The sequence below is a fragment of the Hemitrygon akajei genome, chromosome 4, assembly GCF_048418815.1.
Source record: "Hemitrygon akajei chromosome 4, sHemAka1.3, whole genome shotgun sequence".
Classification (NCBI taxonomy): domain Eukaryota; kingdom Metazoa; phylum Chordata; class Chondrichthyes; order Myliobatiformes; family Dasyatidae; genus Hemitrygon; species Hemitrygon akajei.
In genome coordinates this window covers 39355934-39372254 of record NC_133127.1, presented here as the reverse complement: position 1 = coordinate 39372254, position 16321 = coordinate 39355934, and the positions used below count along the sequence as shown (strand labels likewise).

At 41.0% G+C, this 16321-nt stretch overlaps 1 protein-coding gene across 1 annotated transcript in view; it reads right to left on the bottom strand.

The window, feature by feature from the left end:
• Positions 1–16321, bottom strand: part of stpg2 (sperm-tail PG-rich repeat containing 2) — a 533079-nt gene that overhangs the window by 385665 nt on the left and 131093 nt on the right. Inside the window, exon 6 of the mRNA XM_073041898.1 lies at positions 9416–9524. Within this exon, the coding sequence (XP_072897999.1) occupies positions 9416–9524 (109 nt within the window). The remainder of the gene's footprint in view (positions 1–9415; positions 9525–16321) is intronic.

Sequence of the window (16321 nt, the reverse complement as noted above, 5' to 3'; positions counted from 1 at the left end):
AGTCCCTCAAAGCACAAAACTTCAACATCACACAAATCAGCCTGGTGAAGTTTTGCTGCATTCCCTCTAAAGCTTTACGATATTAAAGATTTTTTTTCACTTTTTATTAAGCTATTAAGCTTTAACCACTGAGGAAGCTAAGTAAAGAGATAATAGATCTCGTCACCTAAAGGATACTGACAGATTGCAGAATAAGTTTACAGTAGCAGGAGGGTTCATGACAGTCCATGCCTCATGTACATGCCCTGAACTAATTCCACGGCCCCACTTACCCTTTAAAGCCACACAGCTCCCAATGACTGGCAGGGTTGCTACTGTAGCCGACCGTCTCTCAATGTAAAGCCACCTGAGGTTGAGTGGCAACTAAGCAAGAGGTGATAGAAACTGAAATGCCTGATGGTTTTTGACAGCTTGTGTTGTCAGAAAGCATTTTCCATTGTCAGAGACATTTGCAAACTGTGTAGCCTTATATACCGGCTGGGTAGCCTCCAACCTGATGGCATGAACATTGACTTCTCTAACTTCTGTTAATGCCCCTCCTCCCCTTCTTACCCCATCCCTGACATATTTAGTTGTTTGTCTGTTCTCCATCTCCCTCTGGTGCTCCCCCCCCCCCCCTTCTCCTGAGGCCTCCCGTCCCATGATCCTTTCCCTTCTCCAGCTCTGTATCACTTTCGCCAATCACCTTTCCAGCTCTTAGCTTCATCCCACCCCCTCCGGTCTTCTCCTATCATTTCGCATTTCCCCCTCCCCCCTCTACTTTCAAATCTCTTACTATCTTTCCTTTCGGTTAGTCCTGACGAAGGGTCTTGGCCCAAGACGTCGACATCGCTTCTCCCTATAGATGCTGCCTCGCCTGCTGTGTTCTACCAGCATTTTGTGTGTGTTGTTGTTTGAATTTCCAGCATCTGCAGATTTCCTCGTGTTTGCTCTGCAAACTGTTGAAGTGCATTTTTAACATTTTCAAAATTAAGTTATTTTAAAAATAGTGAAAAACTAAAAAATATTTAGAAACATATTTAACTGCAATTAAATTAATTTAAAATATTAACAGATTATAAAAAAGATAGCTTCACTTTACTTTTTAATGAAGGTCCTGGATCCTATTCAAATGGTTTGAAGCTCTGGTACAAGAAAAACGTCCAACTCCTAAACTCAGCAAGTTCAGGAAATACCTCAGAACTCGGCACTGACACTAATTTCTAGTGTGCTCCAATCAAGGGCTCAAAAGGTTGCAGAGGGAAGGGGAGGCAACCCCCTGAAGTGATGCGACAGTGTGTCAGAGAATGGTAAAACTGAGGCACTGGATTAAACCAGAGTTAATTTAGGTCAACAGATTAATGGACAGACAAGGTGAAAGAAGCTGCAGATGTTAGATGACAAGTTTACAATGTAATTCTAGGAAGGATATGATTGTGCTGGATCTGGTGTAGGGGACCTAATGTTTCAGTTATGAAGAGAGACTGGATCAGTTTCCTTGGAGCAGAGAAAGCTGAGGCAGGTCTTGATGGAAGTAAATTATGAGATGCACAAAGATGGTAGATAGTAAGAAATAGTTCCCCATGGCAGAGGCATTGAAGACTAGAACTGGAAAGGTGGAATAGGCTATAGATCAAGAGTTGGTAAATGAGATTAGTAGAGAGTCATAGAGATGATAGAGTCGTACAGGGCAGAAACTGACCCTTTGGCCCACCGTGTCCATCCCAACTTTGTGGCCTTCTACACATATTCCACTGGCCTGCATTAGGTCTAAACCCTTCTACAATTTGCCTATTTAAGTGAGTGTGTAAGTATCTCTTGAACATCATAGCTGCCTGATTCCACCACCTCCTCTGGCAACATATTCCAAAAACCCACATAAGTACTTTCCCCTCAGATCCCCTTTCAAATTACTTTCTCTCACTTTATCCTATTCCTTCTTGCTTTTGCTGTAGAGGGTTACATGCAGTCAGGTACGGGTGGTGCTGAATTAACTGGCCACTGAGTGCATGTTCACGGTTTTCCGGGGCTGTAGCCCATTCAATGTGATGTGCCTTCAGAGATGTTCTACACGCCTCTGTTCTAACATATGGTTATTTGAGTTACTGGTGCCTTCCTGTCAACTTGTACCAGTCTGGCCATTCTCCCCTGGACTCTCTCAAGGCATTTTCACCCACAGAAATGCTGCTCATTGGTTTTTTTGCACCATTCCCCGTAAGCTCTACAGATGTTGTGCGTGAAAACCCCAGGAGATCAGTTGTTTCTAAGATACTCAAACCACCCTGTCTGACAGCAACAATCATTCAACGGGCAAAGTCACTTAGATTGCATTTCCTCCCCATTCTGTATACTTGGTCTGAACCACAACTGAACCTCTTGACCACGTCTGCGTGCTTTTATGCGTTGAGTTGCTGCCACATGGTTAGCTGATTAGATATTCACATTAACAATCAGGTGTACAGGTGGGTTGAATTGAATTGAATTTATTTAGATCTTACATCCATCCCACAACGTGAAGGAGTAAAACACTTTGCGTTATAACTCTGTCACGATGTACTGACATGAATTTAAAAGACTAATGGCTTGTAGGAAGAAGCTGTCCCGTAGCCTGTTGGTCCTGGCTTTAATGCTCTGGTACCATTTGCTAAACAGAAGCAGCTGAAACAGTTTATGGTTGGGGTGACTGGTTTCCCAATGATCTTCCAGGCCTTCTTTAAGCACCTACTGCTGTAAAATATCCCCAGTGAAGGGAAGTTCACATCAACTGATGCCCTGGGCTGCCCTGTCTGTACCACTTTCTGCAGTGCCCAGCGATCAAGGTTGGTGCATTTCCCATACCAGGTGGTGATAGAGCCAGTCAGGATGCTCTCAATGGTGCCCCTGTAGAAGGTATTGATGATTTGGGGGACTCTTGCCGAACTTCTTCAGTCACTTGAGGTGGAAAAGATGCTGTTGTGCTTTTTTTGCCTCACAGCCGGTATGTACCTAATAGTGTGGCCACTGAGCGATATGTGAGTGTTCATACTGGAGCACGTACATGAACAGTGCTTTACTAAGCACTAACCAGGGTGCAGGTGAACATTCAGAACAAATGGTAATGCCGATACTGTTATGAGACTTTGCACTAAATTCAGAGTACAGGAAATCTGAGTTTTGTGGACTGGAACAAAATACCATCCAGTAACACAGTCACTCCTTCATACCAGATAGGGTGCAAAAATGATTTATTACAAGGATGGTACCAGGACTGGAGGGCTTGGGTTACAGGAAGTGGACAGGCTGGGACAGTATCGGATGCTGAGGAAAACCTGATAAAGGTTTATAAAATCATGAGGAGCATAGATAAGGTAAATGGTTAGTCTTTTTACCAGGGTAGAGGAGTCTAAAACAGAGAGCCCAGGTTTATAGAACATATGGAACAAGCTGTCACAGGGAGTGATAGAGATGAGCACAAATTTGACATTTATACATTTGAACAAGTACATGGATAAGAAAGGTTTTGACTTCCCAACCTTTTTTATGCCATGAACCAATAACATTAAGCAAGGGGTCCGTGGACCCCAGGCTGGAAACCCCTAGTTTAGAGGGATACGGGTCAAATGCAGGCAAATGGGACTGGCTCAGTTAGACAACTTGGTCATTATGATGGACTAAAGAGCCTAAAGAGCCTGTTTCTGTGCTGCATCACTCTATCAATCTGTACCATGGTTATAGTACCACAACATAGATATTCCCCTGAAATACCCAGTTGTACACTGGTCAGAATGAATGAACTGCCAAAGACTAAGGACTGGTCTGATATACCTGCTCCCAATAATTTTCTGAACTGTTCATATCTAAAACTAAATGAACAACGACAAATCCTAGGGGTAAAATGGCAGTCACTGAATGAAGATCTAGCAGATAATGTCAGCCATCAGCATGACTGAATGACTAAATATTTTTATTGCGTCTGTTCTGATTATGTGTTTATTTCAGTTAAGCAATTTTTAATTGAAGTATATAGATTTACAATCTCAGTAAATAAATACATTTGCATAACTAATGAGGGTAGGTACTTGATGATCAGCATAGACATTGTGGGTTAAAGGACCTGTTTCTGTGCTGTAGGGCTCTCTGACGACATCTAGCTTAAAAGATCAAACCAAATTCAGACTTAAGGTCAGAGCTTTGAAACCAGCCTCCAATGGGAAACAGCTAATGACAGGCCTTTGTAAATCTGGGATATGCATGAGGCCAGACTGCAGGCATGCAGAGATCTCAGAGAGAGTTGTAGGTTTGGAGAAGTTGGCAGTGACAGGAGCAGCAAGCAGATGGAAGGATCTGAGGGCATGACTGAGCAGGATAAAGTTCCTGCGGCTATTGGTGTTTGTAAATTCTCAAAAAGATCTCCAGGATTCGAGCGTTTCATGTCTATCCCATATTCAGTTTCAGTGCCTGCCAAAGCAAAGCAAAAAACTCTAACATTCACTATGGCAGCAAAAATTACATCAGATAAATTTTCAATTTGAAGATAATTGATCTGTTTGAAAATAATGGTAACCAATGTCGATTCTTTTCTACACTTATGAAATATAACCTAAAGTGGCACAGACATTTAGATCAAAATCAACCTAAGTATTTTGTATAAATCACACTCATTAAACAAATTAGAGTGTGTGGGAGGATAAGTCACTGAGGTCTCTTTAGTGTGATGATGGCTCATTAGAAGACATCGTGTTTCTGATTGTGTAGTCCTCCAACACCTTATCTTACAGATATTAATAAACTTGAAAAGGTCTTCAGTCAGTGGTTTTATAGCCTAATTATTATTTTCTGCCTGAATAAAGCAGCTGTGGCAGGAGTTTGTCTTTGAAACAGTGTCGTGGGTCCAGTTCTCACTCCACAAGCTTGAGAACAAATTATCTCATCTGTTGTGCCACGCAGCTCTGAGGGATCGCTGCACTGCCTGAGATGGCCTCTTTAGGATGAGATTTACTTGCCCACATGGACTCTGTCCACATTTATCAGCTAGCTTAATCACAGACTTCACCCACCCCCAATATTCTCTCTTCTCCCCTTGCCCATCAGGCAGAACATACAACAGGCTGAGTGCTTGCACCACCAAGCTCAAGGACAACTTCTCTCCTGCAGTTATAAAACTATTGAACAGTCCCCCAGTACAACAAGGTGGACTCTTGACCTCACAGTCTACCTCGTTATGGTCTTACACCTTCCTGTCTGCCTGCACTGCACTTTCTCTGGAACAGGAACACCATTCTGCATTCTGGTATTGTTTTCCCTGGTATGACTTCAATATATTGCTGTAATGAAATGGTCTGTATGGATGACATGCAACATAAATCTTTTCACTGTACCTCAATACATATGACCTTAATAAGTAAATTTACCAACCTACCAACATTAAATCAAGGATGCTATGGAAAGGCAATTTCTATACTGTAAGACCCTTACATGACAAAGATGAACTCTTGATCTCTCAATCTACAGTTCTGTACAAAAGCCTCAGGTACACATATTCAGCCTTTGTACATTACTATATATGTCAACGTGGAGTGGCCAGCAAGTTTGTGAATCTGGTGGGAGCAAAGGATGTTGGGAATGGTAATGGTGCAGCCCCGCAGGAAGGGTATGGGACAGGTAGCAGAGGAGTGCCAGGGGAAGGAGGTGGAGTGAATGCAGACGTACTCTTTCCTGACACACGAGACGAAGTCATTTGATCCCAAACGACTGGATTATTAATCATAATAGAATGTCTCTCTGATGCTTCTCACTCCCTCCCCTCTCCCTTCCCACTTTCTCAACCATGATTTCCCACTCCCTGCCTCACTTCCTATTCCCATTCCTCAAAAGAGTGCCACAACAGAATCAGGTTCATCATCACTTGCATAGGTCATGACTTTTGTTTTTGTGGCGGCAGCAGTACAGTGCAATACGAAAAAAGACTACAGTACTGTGCAAAAGTCTCAGACGCCCTGGTATGGGTATATGTGCCTGAGGCTTTTGCACAGCACCGTACTTCATGGCTAGTTTTTTTGATGTTGGAAACACAGCAGGACAACAGGTCCCCACAGACAGCACAGCACTGTGCCTTCTCACAACCCTTGGTCCTTATGTGCCTGTCTGCACTGGACTTCCTATGTAACTGTGGCACTCCACTCTATATTCAGTTATTGCTTTCCCCTTGGTACTCACTCAGTGTACTTGTGTTTTGGAATAATCAGCCTGAACGTGCATGTAACGATAAAAAAAACAATTACCAATGCTATTTGTGGCAACGGATTCTATTCAAATTGCTTGATGCATTTCTTATAGCACAGTCACATTGACACTTCAACAAGCATTGTTTCATTTCGCTGTAAAAGGCTACCGGATGTAGTGAAAGGTGTTATACATATCTCTTGCTCTGTTGCTTACCCCAGACCAAAGCTCAATTTGTTGATACAGCCAGTGACATCTAATTGATCCATTTTAGAAAAAGCATTTGCCGTACAACTTGTTACTTTCTAGGAAACCAACTAGCACTTCACAGCCAATCGAATATTTCTAAAATGTTGTCCCTGCAGTGCTGTAGACACTATGCAGCCAACTTGCTAAAACAAGATCCAGTGACTGGCAGGATCAGCGGAAGTGACATCCATACCACAAAAGACCAGGCACTGAGAGTCCAAGCACCTCATGTCAAGCCCTCCCACATAAAGATTCTGAGGGTCACTCTTGACCAGAAATTCGAAAGGACAAGCCACATAACCCACACTGCAGCCTAGTGACACAGCTGATAGAGATGCTGACACACAACATTAGTGACCAGGGTTTAATCCTGACTTCAGCTACCGATTACGTGATGTTCACAAGTTTTCCCTGTACCATGTAGGCTCCCCTCGGGTGCTCCAGTACGTTTCTCACATCCCAAAGATGTGGGTTGGAAAGTTACTCACCCCCTGCCACCAGTGTGTACCGTACGCGAGTGGTGAAACTGGGGAGAACTGATGAGAGTGTGGGGAGAATTTGAAACAAATGGGACTAGTGAAGTGATGAAGACTCGGAGGGCTGAAGAGCCTGTTTCTGTGCTGAATCTCCCTATCACATCATGACTAAATACATTGGTTATAAGGGTAGGGCAGAGGCTGGGTAAACTGTAGTGCAGTTTCATCACAGGCACTAGCGTCCTCAACATCAAGGACACCTTCATTAGGCAATGTCTCAAAAAGGTGACTTCCATCACAAAGGACTCCCACCACCCAAGACATGTCCACTTCTCATTGCTACCATCAGGGACGAGATCAGCAGCTGAAAGGCGCACACTCATTTTAGGAACAGTTAAACGGACAATGAACTCATCAGCACTTCCTCACTTTTCTTGGCTCTCTTTTTGCACTATTTATTTAATTTTTATATATATCATATTATAAGTAATAATATCTTTTATGTACTGCTGTCACTAAAAAACAAATTTCATGATATATGACAGTGATAATAAACCTGATTCTGAGTAGCGCACTTCCTGACACCCGAAAGACCGTCCACCACCTACAAGGTCAGGACTAGGAAAATAATAGATATGAGGAAGAACAGGGTGAGCAGGCATAACTTTGGAGCACCAGAGGTTAAGGGAGTACTAAATTAAGCTGTATAGAATTCTGAAGTTCCTTGACAGAGTAAATAGAAAGGATTTATTTCACTGAATATTACGTTAAAATCATTAGTAGAAAAGTTGGGTGAGAAAGAAGCTTGTGTAAGCAAGGTTCTAGAACTCAATGTATGATAAGATGGTAGAGGAGGGAACCCTCAGCACATTTAAACAGCCCCTCGATGTGCACTCGGAGAATTATGACCTGCAGACGCTTGTGCTACAAGGTGGGATTTGGATGCATTTTTTTGTCAATGGGTACAGATATAATGGATCAAACAATTTCCAGCTCTATCATGAACATTCAACGGTGCTATCAAGTGTCCCCAGTAGTGAAAGGCCAGTCCAAAACTTTACAAGATAGTTTCCATGTGGAACACCATCAAATGACAAGAGGCCACAATTCTAGAGCTTAGTACCCAAGTACAGTATGTGACAACGTTATCACCAGGGTGGAAGCATTTCACCTCAAAGACGTCCCAGGCACACAGAGACAAAAAAGTCTACAGAGATAGGGAGGGTTGAGTCTTAAAGTAATTTGAGACCATATTGTAATGTATCCTCTGGTTGACTTTCAACAGTGCTGGAGCAGTGGTATGTCCTACTTTTAAAATAAGTTAGAAACCTCAGACCGTAGTTCTAACTCAAACAAAAAGTTAGATCACACCTTGTATACTGTATATTCATTTGATAACTCTGACTTCTTTACTCAAATACATACAAATACACCACATGCATTTTGAATACTACTCCCATGAACATAGCAGGCACGGCTGGATGATGTATGTCAGCATTTAATGGCTAAGTGGCTATTGGACTAAATTTGTAGTTTTCTGGTGGGGAAGACACAGGGAGAATTTTTATGTAGTTGGTCATCTTTCAAGCTTTCATTTTTTACCTTCACTTCCAGACTTCCACTCTACATTACTCTGCTTAAGGTTCAGAATTGAGAGTGATGAATGACTTAATGTGATGCCTCAGGATCCAGGGCATTTGTTAATAAACCAGGAGAAATGATTAACATATAATCATTGGAAAGGTTCCAGGAAGTTTTACTTTCCTACTAGAGTCTGCAGAGATACACAGAGAGTCACAAATACACACACACACACACACAGTTATCGTAACACATTTGTAACATGTACTTGAATAATACAACCCTTATACATTTTATAAAGATTGATAATAACATTAGCTTTATTGAGATAGTAAATAATAAGAGTACACATGTGATCTCTTTACTCAGTATATTCTTGACCTCATTCTTGAAATCAGTAAATTTAAAGATTGTTACTTCAACAGTGTCCTCGACCAACCTCCACCTCGAATAAGAAGCCTAACCCTAATGCCCTTAATATCGGCAGCCCAGGTGTAGAAATGGCTGTGTTATCTGATCGCCCGATGTTTTCGATTATTCTTGCCCTTAGCTGTTAACACCTGGAGCAGGAAGGGCATGTGCTTGCTCCGAAACTGACACAATCACCCATCTTAACCAATTGTTAATGGGCATAATGCACAGTACCCAGATGTATTATTTCATGTCATGGGAAGACTGGCACCCCAAAGGCTGTCCACCATCTACAAGGTCAGGACTAGGAAAAGACTATCGGAATTCATCACTTTTGTGAAATAAATACCAGCAATAAAAATGACAAATTGTATTTGGTTGTTCGGTGACAGGCAGGATCATGTTACTTATTCAAGCTGTTCCCGAGCAGACGCAGAAGTACAAGCAGAATCAAGATAACACAGCAACACAAAGGAATAACGAAGAAATGGAACAGTTTCTCAATAATTTTCTTTTACCTTCTTTTCCTCATCTTGTACAACTGCGTCAATATATCGGGGCACATTAGACTCTCGTTTTTGATCAATATGCTTCATGTTAATGTTTTCATAATTAAGGGTACTCTCCCTAAAGCAGAGAACAGAACAGATACTTAGATTAAGTTTGTATGGTTCATTCCTCTCTATATACTCTATTGAATTAGAAAGAATGTACATTGCAAGATAGCCAGACATCCGTGAAAATACACCACATGAGACCTTATACCCTTCATTTTTCACCCTATATATTCCTCCATCATGAATTTATCATGTTTGCTTTAAGTTCTTTAATCTTTTCCCTTCAAACTATTCCCATGTAGGAGTAGGCTCTACATACTTATTGGCCTCTGAGTAAATAAGTTTCTCCTGAGTTTCCTATTGAATTTATGAATGATTATCATATAATCATGGGTCCTGTGTTGTGCTTTCCTCTATTAATTAAACCATATTTATATCTCTCTATGAAACTGCTCCATAATTTAAATTTCTCTTTAGGAATGTAATAAAAGGATAAGGAGTAGGTATTTGGTCTTCTGAGCTAGCTCTGCCTTTCAGCAAGATATTGCTGATCTTATAACTCAACTCTATTTTCCTGCATATTCCCAACTCCCTCGATACCCTTAACATCCAGAAATCTAACGATGAACTCAAACTCCCATGTTTTTCTTTGTTAAGGAAGAATGTTTGCCTTTCAATTTTTTTATGAAAATGTAAATTCTCAGTTCTGATTTCTCCTATTCCTTACACCTTCACTATTATATTCGATTCATAACAAGGATTCCAGGACCAATAGAATCCAACAATGATATAACCAAGATTCTATAGAAGACAAACATAACTTCTCCCCTTTGCAATTCTACCCTCAAGAAATGAACACAATAGTTTGGCTTGCATTGTTTAATATTATTACTGCTGAATTGTCTTAAGTCCCAATATGTGGTATCACATTGAAGTGGTGTCACTTAACAACTTGTCATAGTTCCTTGTCACATGACCACAAGGCTCTACAGAATATGTCAAGACACTGACAGGGTGTCTCTTGTTACTGCTAACCCAATGTTTATTTCCTTTCCTCGCTGAACTTATTCAAACATTTCTGTGCTCACTTTAACTGATAATGTATGTGACATAAAACCACATCTAGTGCACCAGCTCTCCTCGCTTGAATGCTGTTTTCTCTTAGGCATTAAGATTACGTTATAGTTTTCTGATAATGCAGGCAGAGCCCAGCTAAAATCTGAAAGATGCTATCTCTGGTTCTGCAGCTTTCCCTCAATATTGCATTGGAATGTCAGTCTGGACTATGATTTGGATATTGGGTCAGGTCATGAAGGTCACCAGCTCAGAACCTAGACGTACATAATCATCTGTGTATATCAAAGAGATTAAAAGTTATAACGCTCCTATAACATAGCAGTGACTTAAGAACAGTCCCCTCATTGCTTCTAATAGCCATGTTTTACGATCTTTGTCCCTATAGGTGTTGACAGAGTGGGTTGGAACCATAATAGTGTTTTACAATAAGAATGCTGTAGGTAACAAAAAACTGAGTTTGCATGAAGTACAATGAAAACTATTTGAACTATATTCAGCACAAAAGTGGTCCCTCATTATTAAAGGTAATTTGAGGGACTCAAGGACACAAAAGATGACTAAATGTTGGTAAGGTGTAACTCTTATGTTTTCCACCACTACTCACATCATGAGGACTTTTTTTGCTTCCTGCATCCCAAATACATTTTACAAGTGATGAACTTGCCTTTCAATCTGCTACTCAGTATTTACAGATCACAAGGTGGACTCCACAGTGCAAGCACTGCAAATGTAAATGAAGCAACAGTTACCCACTTTACCTCTCCGTCCATAATTTCCTCCAGACTGTCACTGCAGCTCAGTATAAGCTCAAGGATCATCACCCTAAATTATGGCCTCCTGGACTCAATAAAGACATCAACCATTTCAGAAAACCTCCAGGCCCATTTTGGTATTTAACCTTGACTAACATTGACCCAATAGCTGACCTTCACTTCTGACCATTTCTATTTTCTCTGCATCTTAAAACTGATAGTGTTGCTAACAATTTCCTAGTTCAAGTGAAAGATCATCAACCTGAAACTGTACCCCTGTTTCTCACTCAACAGAGGCTGCCTGACCTGCTGATCATTCCCCATAAATCATGATTTTTCTATGGATGAGGCATTAATTATTTATCTTTATTCTTGCATGCAATCGACCTCAAGCGAATGTACCCTACTGCATAAGTACAGCTGTTTCGTCTCGATGCAAAGGATAGATTAAGACAATGCAATTAAGACATGTCTGAAATTGACACGAATAGAAACTAAGGATTAATATCTTTAACTAACATTTTCGGTGCCCATTTTAAACGTGAATGATTTAGGAGCTGGTGAATATTATTAAAATAGAAATGTAGCATGAATGAATTAATTCCAGTTAAAAATGGAAATAATTCATTCATGCTACATTTCTATTTTAAATATAGACACACATATAGTGCCTATAAAAATTATTCATCCACTTGGAAGGTTTCATGTTTTATTGTTTTACAACATTGAATCACAGTGGAATTAATTTTGCTTTTCTTGACACTAATCAAAAGAAAAAGGCTCTTTCATGTCAAAGTGAAAACAGATCTCTACAAAGTGATCTAAATTTATTACAAATATAAAACACAAAATAATTGATTGCATTAGTATCCACCCCCTTTAATATGACACACCAAATCATCGCTGGTGCAAAAAATTGGTTTTAGAAGTCACATAATTAGTTAAATGGAGATCTGTTTTTGGTGAGGAAACCTGTGTGTAGTCAAGGTGTTTCAATTGATTGTGGTTTAAAATACACCTGTGTCTGGAAGGTCTAACTGCTGGTGAGTCAGTATCCTGGCAAAAACAACACCATGAAGAGAATTAGAGGATCAAATTTGCAAGGAGATAGCAGATATTTGTAGTAAGCACAGGGTGGTGATTGTGGGAGATATTAATTTTCCACACATAGACTGGGAAGCCCATACTGTAAAAGGGATGGATGGTTTGGAGATTGTAAAATATGTGCAGGATAGTTTTTTCAGATTCAGATTCAGATTCAGTTTATTGTCATTTAGAAACCACAAATGCAATGCAGTTAAAAAATGAGACAACGTTCCCCCAGAATGATATCACAAAAGCATATGACAAAACAGACCACACCAGAAAATCCACATAATGTTTGGCAATCCCCAATCCAGAGTCCGGCGAGGCTGCTGCGTATTAATATCGCGCTACCGTCTAGCTTGTTCCCTGGAAAGGAGCTCCAAATCCACCAGACAAAAACAAGACCAAAAACTAAGGCTACAAGACCTGCAGAAAACCACTTAATTATAACATATAGTTACAACAGTGCAAACAATAGCAGAATTGATTAAAAAAAAACAGACTATGGGCACAGTAAAAATCGTCCAAGATGTTAAAGGACTGTAAGTTCAAAAGAAATCACCACAGTTTCCACAAGTCCCCAGGGTCCCGACAGACTCGTCATCCCACGCCGCCACAGACAGAAGGGAATACCCCCGCTATGGACTTCCACGGCGCCGCCCAACTCAGTCTCGCAGACGCAGCACACAACGAAAGCTCCATCGAAACCAGCCTTGCTGACGCAGCACACACCGAAAGCGAACTGAGTCCGTCGAAAGGACTCCGAGTCCGTTGAACTTCCAAGCTGACGACCATCCCCTCCGGCACAGCTTCTCCGAGCACCATCCTCTGCCGAGCGTATTAAGACAGCCCCACCAACGGCCATCGGCAACGCGACCCCGAGGACTGGGGGCCTGTTCTTCCCAGCAAAGTCCCGGACCTCACAACAGCAGCAGCAACAAAGAAGGTCTTCCTGGAATTTCCCGATGTTTCTCAGTGCTTCCACGTCCATTTTCAATCAATTATGATTGCGCATGGCACCCCACTTCACAAATAACAGATAATCAGTTCCAGAGTGGCCGCAGCAATCTGCGTCGCGCTGCCATCTTGGATATTTTTGCAGCAGTACATAGAGGTACCGACTAAAGAAGGGGCAGTGTTGGATCTTCTGTTAGGGAATGAAATAGTTCAGGTGACGGAGGTATGTGTTGGGGAGCACTTTGGGTCCAGTGATGACAATGCCATTAGTTTCAATATAATTATGGAGAAGGATAGGACTGGACCCAGAGTTGAGATTTCTGATTGGAGAAAGGCTAACTTTGAGTAGATGCGAAAGGGTTTAGAAGGAGTGGATTGGGACCATTTGCTTTATGGGAAGGATGTAATAAAGAAATGGAGGTCATTTAAAGGTGAAATTTTGAGGGTTCAGAACCTTTATGTTCCTGTTAGGTTGAAAGGAAAGGTTAAAAGTTTGAGAGAGTTATAGTTTTCAAGGGATATTGGAAACTTGGTTAGGAAAAAGAGAGATATCTACAATAAATATAGGCAGCATGGAGTAAATGAGGTGCTTGAGGAATATAAAGAATGTAAGAAGAATCTTAAGAAAGAAATTAGAAATGCTAAAAGAAGATATGAAGCTGCTTTGGCAAGTAAGGTGAAAATAAATCTGAAGTGTTTCTACAGTTATATTAATAGCAAAAGGATAGTGAAGGATAAAATTGGTCCCTTAGAGAATCAGAGTGGACAGCTATGTGTGGAGCCAAAAGAGGTGAGGGAGATTTTGAACAATTTCTTTTCTTCAGTATTCACAAAGGAGAAAGATATTGAATTGTGTAAGGTAAGGGAAACAAGTGGGGAAGTTATGGAAACTATGACGATTAAAGAGGAGGAAGTACTGGCACTTTTAAGGAATAAAAAAGTGGATAAATCTCCAGATCCTGACAGGATATTCCCTAGGACCTTGAGGGAAGTTAGTGTAGAAATAGTAGGGGCTCTGACAGAAATATTTCAAATGTCATTGGAAATGGGGATGGTGCTGGAGGATTGATGTATTGCTCATGTGGTTCCATTATTTAAAACGGGTTCCAATAGTAAACCTAGCAATTATAGGCCTGTCAGTTTGACATCAGTGGTGGGTAAATTAATGGAAAGTATTCTTAGAGATGGTATATATAATTATCCGGATAGACAGGGTCTGATTAGGAACAGTCAGCATGGATTTGTTCGTGGAAGGTCATGTTTGATGAATTTTTTGAAGAGGTTACGAAGAAAGTTGATGAAGGTAAAGCAGTGGATGTTGTCTATATGGACTTCAGTAAGCCCTTTGACAAGGTTCCACACAGAAGGTTAGTTAGGAAGGTTCAATCGTTAGGCATTAATATTGAAGTAGTAAAATGGATTCAACAGTGGCTGGATGGGAGATGCCAAAGAGTAATGGTGGATAACTGTTTGTCAGGTTGGAGGCCGGTGACTAGTGGGGTGCCTCAGGGATCTGTACTGGGTCCAATGTTGTTTGTCATATATATTAACGATCTGGATGATGGGGTGGTAAATTGGATTAGTAAGTATGCAGATGATACTAAGGTGGGTGATGTTGTGGATAATGAAGTAGGTTTTCAAAGCTTGCAGAGTGATTTGGGCCAGTTAGAAGAGTGGGCTGAACGATGGCAGATGGAGTTTAATGCTGATAAGTGTGAGGTGCTACATTTTGGTAGGAATAATCCAAATAGGACATACATGGTAAATGGTAGGGCATTGAAGAATACAGTAGAACAGAGTGATCTAGGAATAATGGTGCATTGTTCCTTGAAGGTGGAATCCCATGTGGATAGGGTGGTGAAGAAAGCTTTAGGTATGCTGGCCTTTATAAATCAGAGCATTGAGTATAGGAGTTAGAATGCAATGTTAAAATTATACAAGGCATAGGTAAGGCTGAATTTGGAGTATTGTGTACAGTTCTGGTCACCGAATTATAGGAAAGATGTCAACAAAATAGAGAGAGTACAGAGAAGATTTACTAGAATGTTACCTGGGTTTCAGCACCTAAGTTACAGGGAAAGGTTGAACAAGTTAGGTCTTTATTCTTTGGAGCATAGAAGGTTGAGGGGGGACTTGATAGAGGTATTTAAAATTATGAGGGGGATAGATAGAGTTGACGTGGATAGGCTTTTTCCATTGAGAGTAGGGGAGATTCAAACAAGAGGACATGAGTTGAGAGTTAGGGGGCAGGTTTAAGGGTAACACAAGGGGGAACTTCTTTACTCAGAGAGTGGTAGCTGTGTGGAACGAGCTTCCAGTAGAAGTGGTAGAGGCAGGTTCAATATTGTAATTTAAAGTAAAATTGGATAGGTATATGGACAGGAAAGGAATGGAGGGTTATGGGCTGAGTGCGGGCCAGTGGGACTAGGTGAGAGTAAGCGTTCAGCACGGACTAGAAGGGCCGAGATGGCCTGTTTCCGTGCTGTAATTTTTATATGTTTATATGGTTATATAAAAGAAAACACAAAGCAATCTGCAAAAAGGTTATTGAACAGCACAAATCAGGAGATGGATATAAGAAAATTTCCAAGTCACTAAATATCCTTTGGAGTACAGTTAAGTTAATCATCAAGGGATGGAAAGAATATGGCACAGCTGTAAATCTGCCTAGAGCAGGCCATCCTCAAAAACTGAGTGACTGTGCAAGAAGGGGACCAGTGAGGGAGGCCACCAAGAGACCTATGACAAGTTTGGAGAAGTTACAAGCTTCAGTGACCGAGATGGGAGAGACGGCACATACAACATCTGTTGCCCAGGTGCTTCATCAGTCACAGCATTACAGGAGAGTACCAAAGAAAAATCCCACTGTTGGAAAAATTTCGCATGAAATCTTGGTTAGAGTTTGCCAGAAGGCATATAGGAGACTCTGAAGTCAGCTGGAAGAAGGCTCTATGGTCTGATGAAACCTAAATTGAGCTTTTTGGCCATCAGACTA